The 20,604-nt window shown below is 46.2% G+C and overlaps 1 protein-coding gene across 1 annotated transcript in view; it reads right to left on the bottom strand.

The window, feature by feature from the left end:
- Window positions 1–1,345: 1,345 nt before the first annotated feature.
- The window catches only part of LOC130153008 (potassium/sodium hyperpolarization-activated cyclic nucleotide-gated channel 4-like), a 72,226-nt gene continuing 52,967 nt past the window's right edge, over window positions 1,346–20,604 (bottom strand). The window contains exons 3-5 of the mRNA XM_056347399.1: window positions 10,962–11,123; window positions 2,198–2,416; window positions 1,346–1,432 (exon numbers count right to left, since the gene is read on the bottom strand). Coding sequence (XP_056203374.1) covers window positions 1,346–1,432; window positions 2,198–2,416; window positions 10,962–11,123 — 468 coding nt within the window. The remainder of the gene's footprint in view (window positions 1,433–2,197; window positions 2,417–10,961; window positions 11,124–20,604) is intronic.

The raw sequence follows: 20,604 nt of genomic DNA, 5'->3' as shown, positions 1-20,604 counted from the left end.
CAGCAGAGGTCTCTAAACTGCTGCCTGCTTCTACCAATCGACCTCCAAACTTGTTGAGATTCTTTGCTTGTAATATGCTTCAACAGACACATTGTCCCATGAGGACTGAACTAAATTGAGTTGCAGGGCTGCAAATCACGAAGCGGCCTCATTTTAATCATGGCTATTCAAGTGCTAAGGAATGCAGAAAGTAAATACATATTTGTTTTTAGGCCATCATTTGTCCCATTTGCAAAAGGAAAATGAACGTACTCAATCCCTGAGGCTTTAATCCTAGGAGAATACCTTGGGAAATGAACCTGCTATAACCACTACACATGAAATAACACCCTTTGATAAATCCTCTACTCACTGCTTTTGTCACAAAGCTTTTCTCCATGATCCATTAACCCTCTCATTCACACCTCCACCTTTAAATAAGACTTTAACCTTTCACACTTCTTCTGCCACTGGCACCGCAGTCCCTGCTGGCTTACTGGTGACTGATTTGCCTGAGCACTGACTGGAATCCAACTTCCAGGGTCAAGTTTTGCCCTTGTCTTTAGACCTGGCTTGAGAAAAAAATCATAGTGCCCAGTCCTGCAGGTGTAAACTTGGCTGCGGCTAGGATGACCAGGTGGTTGGATCTGCAAATCAGTCCTTGACTATTATGCTACTTCAAACACATTTGAATAAATACTCTGCATACACAGATTTGATCAGCTTGCATTCCTAGTGCTGCAGTGTCCTTCTCTTTGGCATGCCTTACACTCAATTAGAATTAGTCCAGCCAATCTGTAAAACAGTGGTAAAACTCTATACAAAGCCCAGTGTTCTAGTTGCACCCCAGTCCTCCCCACTTCTCCTCCTGTGTTTTTTCCATCTTTTAGCTCTATCAGTAGTTTGAGATCTTCCCTATCCTCAAAGCATGATCCAGCCTCTGATCTTTATTTGTCTTCACTCTCTCGCCTACTCTCTTTCTGTGGCCCAGCCTTGTAATCCCTGTCTCTCAAACCTGTTCCTAAGCCACCTAATAAATCCTTTCTCCAATCTCCTCCCTCAACTTAAAATTCATCTAGCCTGTGTATAATTTACCCACTTGAATAACAGCAACCCTTTCACCTAATCTAACTGCAGCTGGCAGGGTCAGAATAGGGCTAGCAATTGACTCCTCTTCTTAATCTTCAGAACAAACGTATCCAAAAGACCTTGACCATAACACCTCCTTGCCTATGGTATCCTCAGCCCTACTAAATAAGGGCAGTTGCTTTTGTTGATGCCTGTAAGTAACCTACTGTCTTTGTGGTGGAAGTCCCTTCCTCACCTCTGAGCCACCCAGGCCCTTGCTCTTAGTTGTACACAGTCATTATTCAATTAGCTCTCCTATTTTGTGGAGGTGCAGGCCTACTGGTTCAACCAGAACTTGAAGGCAGTAGTTTTGCCTGTCTATGTCCTAGAGGCAAAAGTCTCGTTGCACAACCAGCCCCCTTGCTTTAGGTAATAAAATGTGATTGTACAGAGGCAATATACTAAAGGCATGGAAAGAGGGATGGAAGTGATACAGTTCCATGAGTTACCACTCATCAGCCAAATCAAGGTGACAGACCCTGTTTGCCCCTTGCCGTATTACGAATTCACAGCACCACTTTAAACCCACTACTACCAGTTACTGCCACTGCAGTGGCAACCCAATCAGCTGTGACATTTCTGTCTGTGTCCTACATTACTCAATTCAACAACTGTCCAATTAATTCGATAGCTACCTGGGGAACCTGTTGGGAGCTTCTGAGCTTTGATCTGTGCTTTGGGGTTTGTTACGTAGTTTCACTCATGAGCACTGAAGTGAATAATCTGGATACTTTTAAACAAAGTACTTGCTAAACAAAAGCTGTGCATTCTGGAACATTCATCTGGGATTTGAAACAAGATCTCAGAAAGGAAAAAGTGACTTACAATTTTAGATAACAGTGACATTGATAATGCTGATCTAAAAAGACAGCCTGAGACAACAAGAATCACCGACTGCTATTATTCACCTGATCTTGCATCTCTTTCCTCATGAGGGTCTGTTTCAAGTGAGTGGTACGAATGACCAATGAACTGCCGTGGTGACAGAGGCACAGCACCTTTGGCCTCTCACATGGGTCACCGACAGCCCTGGCTGCCTCCAGACAGTGCATAAACCACCCCTGGGTCACAGAAGGATTGCAGTCCTTACCTTCTCCTGGTACTGACGCCGTGAGGAGTCCAGAGACTGGATTAGGGCTGTGGCATGGCCGATGAACATGGCATAGCAGGTGGCACCAACAATCATGCTCAGCATAGTGAGCCACACATCTGACATGCCAACAGGCGCCTGCTGCCCATACCCAATGCAGAGCATGTGACTCATTGCCTTGAATAGCGCATAGGAATACTGCTTCCCCCAGGAGTCATTCTAAAGAGACAGATAGACAGACAAAGCTTTAGCAGTGAGACAAGACATTCTCTGAGCTGAACACATTTCAGAAAAGCATACCTAATGTTAGACCCAAAAGTCCATGCTTAACTCTACATGTTAAACAAGCAATTTAATTATTTGATGGCTTGGAAGTGCTGGGCTCACTCAATTTAAAAAAATAATAAAAAGCCCCAATTTTGTCATCTGACATTAACTGACTTTGGCCAGGGTTTTTACAGATTCTATGTACTCTTCCCAGCAAAACTTTCCAGAAAGGAAGTCAGACGGTCTGACACACTGGTAACCCGGGATAAACTGAGATGATGCATTGGGATAATTTCAAAATTACCCACGTGTGGGAGAAGAAACTGAAGCAAATTATTTCTCCACTGGGAAATATGAGTAAAAGAGAACCTGAGCAAGGTTGCCAGCAGCAAAATCTTAAGAGTGGGGAAAATCACTCCCCAGAAATTTATGAAATGGTCAGGATCTCTGGTCATTACCTGAAGAGATGGGAAGGGCAGAAAATTCAGATTATAAGGTCCGGACAGCAAGTTCTTCACAGGGCTTTTTTCAGGGAGCTGAGAAATCTACAAATGGGCTCATCTGAGAGATGCAATAAACCACCTTGAGAAGCCAGCTAAAGTCAATGGCTTCTTTCAGACACCCTCTGCTCTCCACTCCAACTAACACAAGAAGCACCTCAGCAATCACATCATGGGATAGGGAGAAAAAACAGCATAAATTTCATGATTATGCTGATTAGCTTGAGTTCATGGAACAGCTCAAGGTACATTTACTATCCTGTGGGTATTATATGCTAGCAAGTCCTTGCTACAAAACCTTGTAAAGTAAATGCACTGTCATCACACATTGCTATTACAAGGTATGTGAAAAAATACCTCTGCTACAGTGACATTCATTGCAGCACATAGTCTATACATTCATCAGTCTTCTTTCTGTTCCTAGGAAGGTGTTAACATTATAGATGTAGCTATGCAGACACATATGCCATGGTAACTTAGAAGGTCATTGTATAAAAGGCCTCATTTATGGCTTGCCAAATAGACAAGCAATACTTTTGTGAAATTCACTCAGAGAGATGCAGCAGCCTCAGCACCAGTCGCCAGTAATGCTGGGAGCCCTGGAATTTACTGGACACCTCCTCGGAGGTATCTAATCACAATCTAATCAGGTGGGCAGCTGATGACCTTTCTGTAAACAGCTCTTTGAGTGTCAGTAATGTTGATGGAAATTTTTCAGTAAGCTTGCAAGTAGTAAACAGAAGCAAAGCGTACTGCTGCTGTTTGTGAGCTGTGGCAAAGAGCTGGAACCTCTGGAGAGTGTTAATGCTTGGTTAGGAGATAAGCACATGGACAAAGACAGGCGATAGCATTACCCTGGCCATATTCAGTTACATTATGCAAGACAGGCCTGATTCACACTGCAACAAGAAGGGCAAAGCAACAGAAGTGACAGCGAAGCAGACACAGAAGAAATAGCACATTCACAGCCCTAGAAGACGCTGGTCCTGGCTGGCGCCAGCCTGTCTGGGCTCACCTCCCCAACAAAGCAGGAACCTATTCACCTCCTGCACTGGAAAAAAACTACCCTTGAGTCAACAGAGAGAGACAAGAGACAATATGACCATTGGTGTCTCTATTCCTGGTGATGCAGTTGGCTTGCCAGTGTGTAAGGAGCCACAGCCCAAAGGGAAGCCAGCTACAGATGAAGGCAAAGAGCATTTGCAAGGATCCAACCACAGGGGCTGCCTGAGGTATAAGCACCAAAGGAGTGAGTCTGCTTGCTCATTTGCCTCACCCATGTCTATGCTGTGGCTCCTAGAGTCCTGCCCCCCCCCCCCCCCCCCCCCAAAAAAAAAAAAAAAAAGGGGGGGGGGGGGGGGGCATTTTTCCACCACCCTGGTTTTGTGTCATTGTGCAGACCCACTTCTGATTTGTGAAGTCATCAAGCATCTCACACACCTTACACAGGCTTCCCTGCATCTTCAATGTTAACATTTCCAGGAGCCACAGTCCCTTTCCCTCAGCCCTGTAGTACTAGCAGTCATAAAGCTGTGGCCCCTGCACTTACAGAATGGTAAACGCTGTAAACTCTATGGCTTTAGTCCATCTATTGCCCATGCCTCAGCAGGGAAATGCTCATCCTGAGACAACAGGAAGGAGCAGTCACATTTGACCAACCTTTGCTTAAAACGGTGCATCACCTGTAAAGGTGGGCAGCACATTCACAGCTTTACTGTGGTAGAGGCAGTAGTGCAGGTGTTCTGTCCCATCCCTTCCTTGTTAAATGAATTCCTTTCCCATGCAGGCATTTCTCACTGGACACTGCAGAAATGCTGCTGCCTTCTGAGTTCAGTGTGGCTTAACAAGGCAGCACATCTCCACAACAGAATTGATAGCAGGGAAAAAAGAAATGCTGAGGGATTCCAAAGGGAATCTGTGGAGACAGATTAATAATAGCTGAGCTGGATTTTGATATATCAGGAAACTGGTTGCCATGGTCTTTAATGGCCACGAATGATCAGATCCTAAGAGGAATATCTGGGTATTAGGCAAGTTGAAGTTTTAGAAGCCATTCCTCCAGCAACTTGCTGCTCAGGAATGCTGTTCACAAGGAAGCCTGGGTGTGTTTTGTAGGAATTAGTCACCCAAAACTACAACATCCAACATCAAGGAGCCCCCATAGCCTGCGGACACTTCTGGCTCCCTGGGAACTCTAAACTTACAAAATCCCAATTCCAATCAGCAACAGGCCTCCTTGTGAGGGCTGCCTCCTTCATGCCAGACTGAGGAGATCACTGAATAATGACAGACTGAGGGGTGAGAGCTGGAGGAAAACAGGAGTGTTTAAAAAAAGTCCTGAGCGATGTGGTCTGCTGGGAGAAGAGATAAAGGACTGCTGAAAGACAGGCACTTCCATGAAGGGGAAACCTTTCAGAGCAATTCACTGTCTTTAGGACATGACCTCTGAGTGGTTTGAGCATCTGTAAAGAGCACTGGATCCTCATGGTACAGTTTATGTAATGACTCTTTGTTTACAGGCCTCAGTATGTCTTTAATTTTTAGGCCTGCTCTACACTCTTTTGTTTTCCACAGAATAAGCAGGCAGGTCAAGAATGCAGTACTTTAAGCCAGACTAGCAGTAGTGGTTCCAAATGTAGGGTGGACACAAGTTTACTAGCATCATGGTGCCTTATACTGATACAGCTTGTTTGCATAAGCTCCATCCCCCTATACTCAATACTCACTATGCCAGTCCCCATGGTGGGACAGTTGTACTACTTCAAAAACAGAGTAGCTGAAATGGCCCATTAGGGTAGGTAAATGAGGCCTTAAACTGCAGAAAGAAAATGACTCCTCGTTAACCAAATCTCAAAGCAAGCTAAAATGGAGCTCCAGATCTGTGCCTGAACATAGTCAAGAAGGATGTTATCTCAGATACATGCCAGGCACCAAAAGCATTTGCAAAAGGGAGTTAAAATTACTTTGAAGCAGTTTCTCAGACTAGCTTGTTTTTAACATCCACACTGGCAGTACTATAAAGGTTTCACTGGGATTAGTGTCTGGACTGCAATGCCTCTGCTCAGATCCACCCATGAATACTTGGAGACATGTTCCTGGAACTCTTCAAAGGCAGTGCTGGGTTCTGTAGTACCTCACAGAAGTATGTAAAGAAACAGTATGGTGTCTTACAGGATGTTCTGGGTCTGATGTACATGTGATTGTACCTGGCTGAACCCTCACTGGAGAAGACCAGAGAGGAGCAGACAGAGAAGTACTGGCAGATCCTGGGCATAGGGGTGTAGTCCACAGACACAATGTTATGCCTGACTTACACCACTAACATTTCACAGTATTAAGGAGCTGTCTGTAGTGAACAGGCATATTTCAATCTTGTGATCTCCCACATTTGTCTCAGCAGTGATCTTATCTGGCCACGGAGTTGTTACTCGGGGTTTGCTGCTGCACACCACTTGTGTCAAGCTCCGAAATAAGGCCTCTGAGCATCACTGCCCTCCCCTGGACTGCGCTGTAACTGCTGGGCCGCGCAAACAAACCTTTAGATCCAGTTTAAAGGAAGGGAAATAGTGGGATGAGAAATAGACATGACAGGTCAAACTTCACATCGGACTGGGCTTATTTCCAAGGAGAGTTTTGCATGGCCTTCACGTAACAGAAGAGATTTTCTCGGGGCTCTGAGTGCACCAGTCTCAATTGTTCCAATCAGCCTTGCCTGGGACTGCCACCCATGCACACACAGTTCCTGGAGCTCCATTTCAGCGCAGGCCTGGGCACCCAGACTTTGCCTGAGCTAGCTGTACCTGCACCCAGCCCTGGGCCCTGAACGTACACTACAGCCTTGTTTCCAGCCTTGCCTCTGACCCTGTCTCTTGCTGCTCCTGATTAGACTCACTTGGGTAGACCCTGGACACGACTGTCACCCTGCCTTCACTGGAATGGTCAACGGACTGTGTTATCACCACTTCTGCTCTGCCCCCTTGGCTCGGGTGACCACATCCTGGCTCATGTCCCATCATGAAGCAGCCCTATTCTTGCTGCCCCCTGACAGATTTTTTAAAATGTGATAATCTACTACATGGCTTCATATGCCTACTGAGCAAGGGCAGGAGGGATCTGCTGGACCAGAGGCTTGGAGTGAGTTAGGAATCACGCAGGAGATCTATGCAGGATTGCCCTGTCTTCCACAACACATGCTGCACCCGTTTCTCTTCCTCCTTTCTATCAGCAATGCCGCAAGACTGTGTTGGGGGGCGGGGATGGGAGTTTAAGCTCAAAAAGAAAGCTACTCTCCTTCTTTTGTAGAAAGGAAGATGATTAGTATTTCCTATGCAAGGTTGCTGCATTTGACATGGGGATATTTGCCTTCCCTGCAGGGTTTATCAGTTCAGCACAATACCCAAGGGAGTGAGCCACATGTTTCCAGCAGCTTTCAGGTGTCAGCAGAGCTCAGATTTCTCTGATCAGGAGCTGCCAGGCAAGGGTCTTGGGGAGATGCTGCTGCCCACACACATGCTGCTCTGCAGCTGACTCAGTAGCGCTTCTCTTTTAATAATGTGCCCTGTAGGGAAGCTAACGCTGAAGCCCCTGAGTTAGGGCTGAGCAATTAATACTGAAAACATCCTTCCCTGCCCTTCCAGAGCCAGTTCAGAAAGAAGTACAGAAACTCACTCCTCCTGCAATTGCTGAAGGTGAAACATGGTACATGTAGAAAACACCAAGATGAACTGGACCCAGGGATTTATCAAGCCTTTGATATGATTTTGGCAACACCAGACCCTTCACAGATCCCCTGGAAGAGGATCAAACCTTTAGGAAGCAGATGGGAGGTGATGAATCTTCTTTCCCTGCTGCATTTGAATCAGAACTCAGACTGCCAAGTGATAGGTGGGAAACACTGGAGGGGCAGAAGAGCAGCACCAGCATACTAGAGGAGAAAGCCTTCAAAACATTTGGCACCTCACTTTCAGCTCCCCTTGGCTGTAGCAGCTTCAGAAGATTCCTTTTTTTCCTACAGTGGTTCCATCCCAGGTTTTTGCCTTCTGTGTGTGATCAGGGCAGTCATGCACCAAGTATATTTATCTCCTCAAAGGTATGCCCAGGTCAGTACAGAATGTCCCAAAATCCAAACTAGCAACTCCCTCACAAATGCCATCCTAGCCTCCCATCTCCCAACCCTGTCCATTACAGCTCTCAAACAGAGCCATTTCTGGAAACTACCATCAAGCTCTTGGCACCAAAGTCTGAGAATAGCCCAGACCACCAGTTTCTTGTTGTGTCCTGACTCAGTGGAAGCAATTTCCTATTTCTTCACAATAGACTAACAAAAATGGTGGCACTAATTATGCCATCCACATCCATCACTGGTCCCAAAGACCACCTGGAAATCTTCTCAGGAGATTAGAAGAAAGAACCTTATTGTGAGAAGAAACTATCTGATTCCAGAAGAACTAAATATTCTCTTTGTTAAATGTTCTAAACCCAAGCTATTTTGGGGCTGGCATATTCCTGTACAGCTTCTGGAATGGAAGCCACCTGAACTACAGGTGGCGCATATAACCATCTCTCTGGTTCTTGAGTTTCCTGAGGCTGCGTTTCTGAGACAGTCACTGAGACAATAAGGGTTTTTCACTTTTATTAAGTGGAAAAGGTGAAAGTGATTTAGCTGCAAAGAAGCAGTGGAAAAAAATCATACAAGGCAAGTTTAATTCCCAGCTTCACAGGCTCTCAAGGCTGGGAAGACAAACACTGTAGTGTAAGTCTTTGCCTGGTAAAACTCTGCTCTGGATAGATGCTTTCTACCCTGCCCCTCCTGGAGACTGCTGAGCCCTCCTGCCTATGGGATGCATCCCTCACCCCTCTCAGTGTCACTGCTATGAAAGGTGCCTAGGCTAAACCTTTTTTTTCCTCTGTCCTGTCTCCTGACACCCTTCAAGACTCTATCCCTTCACTACACACTTACCCTGATGGTCATTTACAGGTTCTGATCAGTCTGGCCACAAAATTCTTTTCACAGATCATAACAATTTAGCTTTGTTTCCCCCCTCATCAGGCTCTGACCCCAATATGTTCGCAGCTCTTCATTCCACTGGGTTACACAAGTGGTTTTCTGGCTTTACTGCCTCTGAGTGAAAAGTGTCCCAGAGCACATTTGGTTAGCTTGCGCCATGCATTTGTGCCTACTCAGTGCAACCCCAGGTTCCTCAGACTGTTTTAGATACCCACCATCACAGTATTTACTTATCATCAGAAGCATCTGGGGAGGGAGAACTCTCTGAGCCTCCCATCTTAACTTGCCTGGGAGCAACACAGCACAGTGTTGGGAACTGAACTCAGGTGTCCCACGTTCAGTCACTGCTCCAGCCGCTGGATTATTCTTCCTCTCACCGTGTGTCTGCTGTTGCTAGTTACTGCCTTCTGTGAAGGTTTTCCATGTACCAATTAGCAGTAGACCTGGTTGTTTTGATTCTTCAGGTGATTTTGCAGCTTGTGCTGCAGCTCTCATCCACTGGCTTTTGAGCCAAGTGTGCTACTCACACTTGTAACTCTGCAACCCTAGCTTTTACTTCTTCCCTCAGGGTTGGATGGGAAAAGCAAAAAGAAGTTGTTGCCATTAGACAGCAGCCTCCACCCACATATTAAGATAAAGGAAACATGATTCAAATCTGCTGCTCTGAAGCTGTCCTGCAAGGGCACCATGGCCAAGACACTTCATCAGATGGGGAGGATTCTCTCTGCACCTCAGAGCTTTCCAGGATGACGAGCTGTATGTCCTTTTGAACCTGAATAGCACAAGCACAATGGGGCCCTGATCTTGTGTTGTTCCTTCCATATAAATAAGAAAAAGGCAGCGTGGGGGAAGACAAGGCAGCTGCTGCATGGGTTGTTCTTGTGCTGTAGATAAATAAAGGGTTCTAGTCTCCAGAACTGTCAGTCTGGCACCTTTCAACAGCAGGAAATGAATGATGATTGCAGAGGGAAGAAAAGAATAAATAAACACCAAACAGACGACTTTTTCAAGGATGCTCAGTCTTCTCAGGCATGGGCAACATGTGCCCACAGCTCCATATGTGGGAGGCATGGGAAGTTGGCAGTTCTTTTATACATTTTATATTTGTTCTGCTCTGCCCAAGTGCCTGATTATTTTCTTTTTCTTTAAGAAGAAATCGGCTGGGGGAATCTGGAGGTTAAGAGCTGCAGTAAGAGGCAATTTTTTAAGCTTTGTCAGGTTTTGCTGCTTAATCAACTGGACATTGTCCCTTTCAATAAAAGATCCTGAATTCTCAGCGAGATGGTTGACAGGTACTATGAACTCCCCATGCATTTACCATATGGTATAAATCTCTCTCACAGCAAACAGCAGAGTGAGCAGCACAGCTTGGGATGTTATTGGGAAGTCTGGCTACTGATCCTGTGATGAGGGGCTGAACTGTGGCTTGGCAGAGTCTGTTTCAGCCCATTCTAATGGGATATTGTGTAGCTCCCCAGGGAGAAAGGTGGGTGATCACACTGACCCTTCAAAAGGATATGGAGCAGAAGGCTTAACAATTTCCTTGGGACCAGAAATGGGAATTATGGATCAGACCCAGCTACGGCTCTAGGACCTCCTCTGTGCCTCTTGCCTTTGGTTCAATATGCCCAGATCCCAGCAGAAAACTCTTTCTGTTCTTGCTCTCTGCTGTTTCCTGCCAGGAGGGGAAGCCTGGCTCCTGCCTTCTGCTGCAGGCAGCCCGCAGCAGGCTCTGCTGGGGCTGGTTCCTGCTCTACAGCCCTGAGGCTGTCTAGTTGCAGAGACTGCCCCCAAAGCACCTCCATGCCCACAGTGCTGTGGCTTTACAAGGGTCTGCTCTATAGCAGAGGCAGGCCCTAAAAGGAGGTGAAAGGAAATGAGAAGCGGGGTGATGCCATGTTAGTGCTGGGAGGTTGATGCTGAAATGGTGATGCTGTGACTGAGGGCCTGAGTTTAGGGCCATAAGGGAGCAAACAGGACGGGCACTTACCACCATGCGGTTGAGGGACACCCAACAATCGTCAGGGAAGTCCTGCAGCATAGGCACAAGGAACTGGAGGCAGCCATCCCAGTGACACAGCAGCAGCATCATCCCAATCAGGTTCACAATCCTCACCACTGCACTGGCCAGATCATAGGTCATGTGGAAGATCTGCAGGGGCCAACAGGGAGCAGATTAGATGGCAGCTCCCCAAACAACCAACCCAACATAATTAAATGCAGTATCAGGGTTAACAACCTTCTAAAGTAATAGAAAAGGCTGCATCAGCTCAGCTCAGGTCAGACACAGTATGCAAGCAGAACCAGCTGAAAAACATTAAAAACCAAAATATCCAATCAGAATCATTCACCCCTCTTGCCCTTTGATTTTGCCTTCTAATTTACATTAAAAGCTCCAAAACTCATTTTATAAAATAAGTTGGTTGCAAATATTTCTGGAACATTAGCCACTACTCAGAAATAAACTCTTATCATTATATCTTTTTAACTGCAATGCCCTTCTTTGATTTCTGCTCTTGCTGCATATAAGCTACACACTGACCCAATGTGGAAGCTGTCTTTGTACTGGATGTGAGATGCAGTCTTCACAAGTATCAAATGCAAGAAAGAATGGCTTCAGACGCAGCAGAGACTTCTAGAACAGGATCTGATTTAACTATTTTCTTGTATTTCTTGTATTCTGCTGCTCTATCACTTCCAGTCTTACATGAAGGTGGGCAAGGAAAAGAGAAACGTGTCAGAGCTGTATAGCAGTTCTCAGCAAGGAAGCTGAGAAACTGGTAAACAGGCAACAGAAACCACACCTCTGCAGTCAGTTCTCTAATTCCAAGGGAGTCTGTGGCCATGTTGTCCATAGTACTGTCACAAGCAGGACACACTGAGAAATCCAGGTGCCCTCTTATGAAATCTGCATATGCAGTCAAGAATTGCTTGATGGACAGATGCAGGTTTTTCCCTATGGGTGGTGTGTTGTGGAGACACTGGAGGTGCTTGGCTCTTTTATGTCCAGCTTCATGATGACAGTTACGACACACAGGGCATGCCAGTGACTGCTATCCTGAGCTATCCACACAGGTTTGGTTTTTCCAACATTACAACGCACCACAGTGAGAAGAGTTCTGGAGAGTGTGAATGACCCTTGGTGGCTCAGCACAGAGCCCACCTTCTGGCCTCTTTTGCCATTAACACAAAGAGAGGAGACCTCCAAACTGTCACTAGGCAATGGTTTGGGTCCAGTAAGGACCATACACTTAGTCCTCACACTGTGCTGGCTTCCAGCTGAAGAAGCCTATTGCATCACCCTGAAAACAGAGACCCTGAACACATCTGGCATCCTCTCCCACATGCTGCTGTGTCACCACTGCAATGTGGGACGGAGCTGGGATGGACGGAGGCCTGACAGCCATGCCCCAGCCCTGCCAACGTGTCCTGCCCTAGAGCTTCATCTGGAGAAATGTTAATCACTGCTCCCCACACACAGTCTTGCTGTTTCTGGCAGAGGCGGAGTGAAGTATTTAGACAGGTCTGTGTGAATGAAGTGGAAAGACTGCTGTCAACTGCCACAGCTGGGCCTTCTCAGGAGGCCTCCCCATGGTTTGAAGGCACATACAGCTTGACTAGTTTGCAGTCCAGCCCGCAATCTGGTGACACAAAGTTCTAGTCCGATTTAGCGGAAGGGAACAGAAAGCAGAAAAATATGAGGAGCAAAGAAGACTACTGTGAATCAGATGAGGCTGTACATCCCAACTCTATTCCTGCGTTTCCATCCTGACCTGTAGGATGGTATTCCCTTCCAGGGTATATTTCAATCAGCTCTGTCCCAGTCCAGCTACATCAGCTTGAAGCTTCCCACAGAGGTTGTTTACCCCACCCACAGCCCCTCCTGCTCTCTCAGTCCTGGACTCCCCAACAGCCCTGACAAAGCCACTCCACTCAGCCCACAGCCTCTCTGCTATGTCACCTGCAGAGTCCCCCTCCACAGCTGTGCTCTTGTACCTTGGCCATGCCCTGCTGCTCCAGCCCTGCGCGGTCACACTTTCTGTTTCCTGACCTGCCACCATAATTCTCGTTACAGCGTGACTCCCAGTGCTGTTGTAAAACTGACCTCCAAGTAAGCCGTGCAGAGCACACAGTGACACCTATCCAAGCTCACCATTTCCTCAGGGACGTAGCAGGATTAACTGTCAGTTTGTCAGATGTAAAATAAACCTGTAAATGCAACTTTCTTATGTGGCACCAGGCAGTGGGCCAAAAAGCACAGAAACCCTGATACAGGCTTATATAAGATAGGAAAGCAATTTTCAGTTTACCATGTTATTAATAAAAATGATAGTGCAGTGACTGAAACTGCAGGGAGCAGCACACCCAATGCTTCCTGCCTGCTGAACACCCCCAGAGCACTGCCCAGGCTCCACTGAGCCTCAGTGTAGGAAGACAGGCATGCAGCGGGTGACTCGCCCTCCTGAGAATCATCTCTAGAGGGGTAGGTAATTACTAAGGGAGATGACTGTCAGGGAAGTACGTGAAGTGGGGGGCAGGCCATAGGCATGCTATGTGACTGTACAGCTACATCCATGTAACTCCTTGCTGCTGTGACAGAGACAGTCCTGCTCCTCCCCAACCACCCATGGCAGTATGTACTTGCCATCTTTGCCTATACCAGGGATTGGCCTCCTCTGATCCCATAGTGAGTCAGTTAAAGCAGCTATAAAGGCAGAAAATTTTTGTTATAAAAGAAAGGAATCATGGTTTGTCAGTTTAGCTGCCTAAATTGGCTCCTCACTCTGACGTCAGAGCTAGTTGTTCAATTTGCCTGTTTCCACACCAGATATTAACATTTCCCCACCTAATCGGGATGCCACAAGGTCATACTCACTGAGAGATGCCAACATGCTCAATCCAAGCTGCGAGGGAGCCACAGAAGAATGCTGGAAATTAGGATGAATGATTTGGATAACAGCTTCTAAACTCCATTATTCCTACTGCACCCAAGATGGAGCTGAAGCCATGTCACTTAGTGTGAGAAAGGCCATTCTAGCAATATTTCTGGGCTAAAGAAAATACCCAAAATCCAGTATGAAAGGCTGTTCTAGGAAATCCAGCTCTCAGTGCTGACTAGGTCAGTATGAAAGCTGAACACATAATTCATAAAGAATAATTCCTACTGGTTTCATCTTTTTTTTTTCCATTGCAGAAATGATCATTCTCATTTAGATAACTCAAAGTGAATCCAGCCTATCTGAGTGACAGCCACGAGCTATGCTTTTAATGAAGCCAGAGCAGCAGTCTGCAGAAGGATCTCTGAATGGATCTTTTGTGTCACCAGGGTTTTACTGTGTTAATGACTTTTCCTCTCCCACCTATGAGTGTTTTTCGAAGAGCTCCAGCCCTCCTGTAACTCAGGGAACTCCAGCCAGGGACAGGGAGAAAGCCTGTCAGAAAGTGCCCTTCTTACTTCTTTAACATATTAAAAGCAGAGAGTTATCAGCTAGAGGGAAAGAATGGTTTAGGGGAAAAGTGAATGGATATGGAGCTGCTTATATGATAACTGGGATCTATTCTAGTTAGGCTAGGGCAGAAAGCCTTTGTTCTTTGGTGGACCTCCGAAAAACAGGAATAAATGAGTGTGTTTGCTTCTGCTGTTAGGCCCTGCTGTCTCCTCTCACGCACTAACAACTCACATATTCAGTGGCAACTAAGAAATGGCAGCTCTGTGCAGAGTGTATGTCTTGGCTCACAGGTCTTCCTTCACTGCTAGGTCATCACCCATCATGTAAGTCACCCATAAGCACAGGACCCAGTGTTGAAGCACAAAGGTAAGGGAAGTCCCGCCTCTGTATTAACACCAGGGTGCATCTGCCTTTGTAGTGCACAGAGCTCAGAGAGGCCAGGAGCTCAGTGGCCATTTGGGATTGCCCTCTAATGCCCAGCACTGACTACTAGAGGGAAGGGTCACAACTGAGCTGACACAACCTCCCACACAGGTAGAGACAGGATCTGCTTTACGCAAGGGTAGATTTAGCTCACCTACTTTGGACCAAGAGATCTAGACAGCATCATTAGGCACGTCTGGTTTGTGGCACGTGTTTACCTGAGAAGGAGGTGCACTGCATCTGCATCTCAGGAATTTCTGTTCCTCTCTGCTGCCCATAAAGTAAGCCTAGATAATGAACTCCAACTGTAAATGCCTGAACTGCAGGTGAGACAAATCCAATTTCAGTCTCAGGAGTTACCAGCTCATGCCCACTCCTTGGAATACATTTACATTCACATGCAAGAGAAAATAAGAAACACTCACTACGTGGCACACAGGCATAACTGTGAAGGGGTATGAATAAACACCTTTCACTGAAAAGAAGCTCCTACTGTAAATAGCTGCTTGTGTTGCAGGGAATACTAACTCCTGTAGTGTGCTGGAGAGTGTCTAAGCCAGTGCTGCAGTGCTCTAAAGCAGTCTATAGCTCGCCAGGGAGAGGTGGGGAAGAAACATTCTAAAATAGCTGGTCCATGAGCAGAGGAACATTGAGTGGTAATTGGAACTCCTCTGGTTTTCATCCTGAACACTCAGTGCTTTCTTGTCCTGCTGTAACACAACCCAGGCTAGGTCCCAGAGCATCACACTTCCTTCTGCTGCCCCTTGAACTGCTTATGCTTTCCATCTTTCTGCTGCCTGTGATTGGAAAAAAGGAGTGGGGAGGACAAGAAGGACAAAGCATGGATTCACACTTAAAAGCACCTCTTTCCGAGGGTATTGTCTGATAGAGCTAATATCCTTGTTTCTTGATCGTCCAAAACAAGCTGTGGCTTCAGAATCCCTGTTACAAAGTCAGGCCTGTCTTTCTAGCCAACAGACAGATACCTTGCAATGCCTTCTGGAAGGACAGCTTGGGAAAGTGGGAGGGCCAAAACTTTCCTCAACAAAGTCATCTCTAGTTACATGAGTTCCATCTCAGAAATCCTGCTTATACAGAACAAGCTATCAGGATCCTACCAGTATGAATCTAAAATCTCGTCAGCCCCAAATTACTCTGTACAGTACTCCTCAATTGGCCTTCTATTGCAGCAGGACTCCTCTAACCTGATCACTTGAGCTGGAAGAAATCTAGGACACCCCAGAGAAGTGGGAGTCTGGTTCTAGCAGTGAAATAAGGGCTCTGACTGAAATCAGTTGTATGTTTAATTAGGTGTGTTGGTTTATGTTGGCATACAGCTTGGTGTGGCTATCCAAGCCAATAGGTCACCAGAATTTCTCAGATCCTTGAGAGCGATGTTGCATTAGTGCATCTGTCTGTCTAGGCCCACGGAGGCCAGACTGCTCCAAGAGACTGAGAGCCCACCCAGGGGACACTGTGGGCAGTGCTGTGCAGGGGGGCAGCGTGGTCCTGCTGCATGCTGCACCACTCTGCCGGGCCCAGGCCAGCTCCAACAAAGCCTTTGTCTGCGCTCAGCTCCCCAGCACGTCAAGCTGTGCAGGCTGGGATGAGAATGCACATCCCTGCTGGCTCTGCATGTACCAGAGGCACTATGCTTAGAACAAATGGGTTTTCCTGCGGGTCTGGGGACCGCAATTCAGAGGCATACTAATGATTTTGTCTGGAGCCAGCACAACTGAGCCAGAGCTAAACACCCCAACAGAGAGAGCTAACAGCATCCACGCTCGCTCAGCTGAACGCTGGCTCTACATAGAACTGACTTCCATCCATAGGGTTTATGAACAGATTCTGCACCACAGGAAAGCAGTGAAACTGCTTGTTGCCCTTCACTACCACTCCTAGCAACATAGCAGTATATCTGTAGCCTGCATCCAAACTAAGAAAGCCTGCTGGTCCTGAGCCAGTGCTGGTATCTGTATCCACACTATGGTTAATATAAAACTGTGATAAATCCCCTGTGGACAATCAAGTAGCTGTGACACTGCTCCAGCTTAATAGAAAGAGAAGAATTTACTCTTAATTTATGACTTTAAAAACCCGAAGTCCTTAAAAGGAAATACAAATCTCAAAAGAGAATCAAAACAGTATCATATGTCATTCTGAGTGCTCTAAGGTCAGAGTTAAGGTTGTTTTGCTATGAGGAAATACATGTTTCTTTACATTTATGAAGAGTATTTGTGGACTATGGGGAAGAAAGTTGACATGTCTTTCACTCTTCCTTTCTTTACTTGGCGCTTGTAGATAACAGAGGCAAAGATGCATTTTCCTCACAGAGGCATTAGCTGCCTTTTCAAACCTCAGTGTTAATCTCTCGATATATGGGGGATAGGTGGTTGCTGTGAAGAGCTTTTCTGAGCCTACAATACTGTTAGAAAGATCACTATAGAGTGGTTGTACTAAGTCCCCGCATCCTCAGCTATGGTGTCTCTGCATAACACCCATCTACTCACTGACTGGGCCTCATCCTGTTTGGTTACGAAAACAGACTGGTCAATAGTTTAAGCTCTTACCCATTCTGACCAGCATGCAAATTAAAGGCAGCTCATTGAAAAAACAGTCCTTTTGCTCAGGGATCACTAGCACAAATCAGTGCCAAACCTAGCGGCAAGGGGCAAAATGTCACCTTCTCCACACTCAGCAAGTCTTGACGGACACAATCCATGTAAGAGGGGAAGGGCTCAGGAGCCTGTATGTGCAAGATCCATCCTGGGAGGCTGAAGCAAGGGGAGAGACAAACAACATGCAGAACTCACATGATGGGCTTCCTCCAGGAGGAAAAATCCTATCCAGGCACACACACAGCATTATGCATATTAGAGCATCGAAGCATGGAAGCCATGAGCATACACAAGGCACACTCAGAGCCAAAACCCCTGAGCAACTCAGATACTGTAAGGACACAGAAGAAACCAGAGCTGAGAGAGAAAGGGCAGCTCCCCAAGAAACCCAGCCTGCTGAGTAAATGCACACCACTGGAAAACACGTTTCAGCAAAGCAACACAAGAGATCTCAGCGGCTGTTTTCCCTCTCCTGATGCTGCTATCAGAAATGCACCATCAACCTTTCTACTTGCTCATTCCTCACCCTCCCCAACTTTCTATTTCTTCTTCCAGTTATGTCGCATTTAAGCTGTGCCAAAACGTAAACTAATTTTAGTCCAGAAGGTTTGCTGTCTCAAGTAACACACTAGACCACGCATTTGGTTCTTTTGGATGAACAGACAAAATGCTGTTCTTGCCACTAAAATATACAAACATATAAACTCTAGATTTCTGAAGCAACTATTGCTCAGGCTGACCTGCTGAAAGCGGCTTAGCTAAGGAAGAAAAATTATGTAAAGGAACACATTTGGGCTTATTTACAACTTCATAGCGTACTGGGAATTAGGAGTCCCTTCTGAAGGATCAGCTTTGGGTCAGACAGCTTTGGGCTGTGCTAATCACAACGTGCTTGGCGGAATGGCACCACAGTATGGGAGGAAGGGAGCTTTGGGATCCAGATTGTATTGGGACAACGCTGAAAGCACCAGCCAGCACACAGCAGATGGACTGGAGACGGGAAATCATCTGTGGTGCGCAGATACATCTGCAAGCAGTGTGCAGATTCAGGGATGCACTCGACAGTTTGAGATGGTGTGGGATTTGGTTTTGCCTGCTTTTTGCTGTGCCAGCAAGGAAAACTATAGCCAGAAGATCAAGTTTTAGATGAAGGGAAGAGTTTGGGTTTGAATCTCTTTTTATGCTTGCTTTGCACCAAATGACATAATCAATGTCAGCAGAGTTGCTGATGCTGCCTTGAGTCAGTGCGAGAGGAGAAACAGGTCTGTGATTCATTAGGTTTAACGCTCACAGGGGAAGATACTGTGGAGTGTGCTTGTCTTAGAGCTGCCTGGAACATCGAGATTGAAGGAAGCACACTGATTGACAGGTATTAAGAGAGATAGCCAAGTAGATTTTACACTTAAAATATAATAATCCTTTGTGCTGCTGTGGCAGTTTTCATCTGAAGGTCTCAAGGGGCTCAGCTGACATTAATCTGGTATGCTTCAATATCACCAGTGAATGTGTTATCTCCATTATTCTAGATGGGCAAAATGAGGCACATAAAAGGGAAAAGCCACTTGCCAGAGGTTGCACAGGAAGCTGAGAGCAAAGTTGTGAGCCAAATCTAGGGATGCCAGCTTTGATCTCCTGCTGCAACCACTGTCTGTGTATTGTGGCTACTAACTAGAGCCCAAGGAGGTACGCTTCACATTCAGAAACAGCCACTTCAGTGCCAAGGAAAGCCAGAGTGTGTATGTGCATCCAGGGAAGGGAGAAGTGATCTTGCAGCAGCCTGCTGCTGTTAAAGCTCTGTAAGAACAAGATGCAAGCCTGCAAGCCTCTACCTCCTCCCGAGACGATTTAACTCTTCCCAGGCAGCTTGCTTTTAATGGAAGTTCTTCTCCAGGTAGGTGCTGTAGCATCTGAGGGGCCATAGACAGAACAGCAAGAAGCCCGTGCAAAAATTAAAGGAAAAAAAGAAAAAGCATTTTCTTGCCTTCTCCCTCAGAGACTTGTGTCTACCGGAAAATATTTACAGCAGAGAAAGGTGAAATAGCAGGGCTAATTAGCACTGAGAAAGCTGGCATAAATGGCAGATGTTTATAGGTATATATAAACCCCAAAGATCCTGCCACCACCATGTGTTTTGCCTCTTGCACTCTCAGAGTTGAGGTTGTCATGACAACAGCCCCCCTTCCCCTCCCCATGCCACCATTCCCAGCCTAGACTTTAATCTTCATTTTAAGAACTTTTGTCACCACGGCAACGTGACACAGACTTTTAAAAATATTTTCTAGCACAATTCGAACGGCTGTCTTTCCTGCATGGTTTTCTTTAAAGCTCTAGGGAAAAACATTTAGGGTTGGATTCTGCCTCCACTGAACTCCGCTGTAAGTCTCCCACGGGTGCTAGCCAGGAGGGAAGGAGATGGCCAGTGCCTCCAGTGTGGAGGGACAATGGCATTTTTACCTCCCAGGCAATGTGTCCCAGAGCAGCAACACAAGGACTGGGGCCAGGGCTTTTTCAAGAAGGTCTATGACTTTGGAGGAAGCACCCCTCTGCTTTTCAATGGTGCTTATGTTCTCATACGCCTACAGCTCAGGTTTTCAACAGTTCTCTCTCAATATACTTAAATGCCTTTGGAAAAAAAAAAAAACAAATCAAGCCCCTAGAGCTGTAAGTAGGTTAGGTATCTCATTCTCAGTGGGAATTAGATACCTTACCTGCCTAGGCATTTTTTTTAATCTTTCATGGCTCTTATCTGCATCTTTGGGAATTGTAGTTCTTCTGAGAGGCTAGCTATGAATCACTTCTGGAAATAGGTCACAGGCTTTTTTGGAAGTTTAAGAATGACCACAGTCACCAGCAAAAGGTCTGTCTAGCTCAGTAGCTATACATAGATACTCCTAGGGAAAGAAATATCTAGGAAGCTGAGGGGAAAGCAAGCATAAATACCTGCGAAGGCAACAAGAAACACAACTGGTCTGAAACTGGGGCCTCAAGGCCTGGAAATGTCATCAAGAAGGAGCACTAAGTGATCTGAGAGGCTGGTCCACACAGCTCTGCACTGGACTGGCACTCACTGGTATTCATCACTGGAAAAGGCAGCTGAACAGCAAGATGAGGTAATCAATGGATGACTCAGACGATGTAGGTG

The sequence above is a fragment of the Falco biarmicus genome, chromosome 7 (assembly GCF_023638135.1).
Source record: "Falco biarmicus isolate bFalBia1 chromosome 7, bFalBia1.pri, whole genome shotgun sequence".
NCBI classification, from domain to species: Eukaryota; Metazoa; Chordata; class Aves; order Falconiformes; family Falconidae; genus Falco; species Falco biarmicus.
The sequence above is the reverse complement of the archived record's forward strand: the minus strand, read 5'-3'. Positions and strand labels throughout refer to the sequence as shown.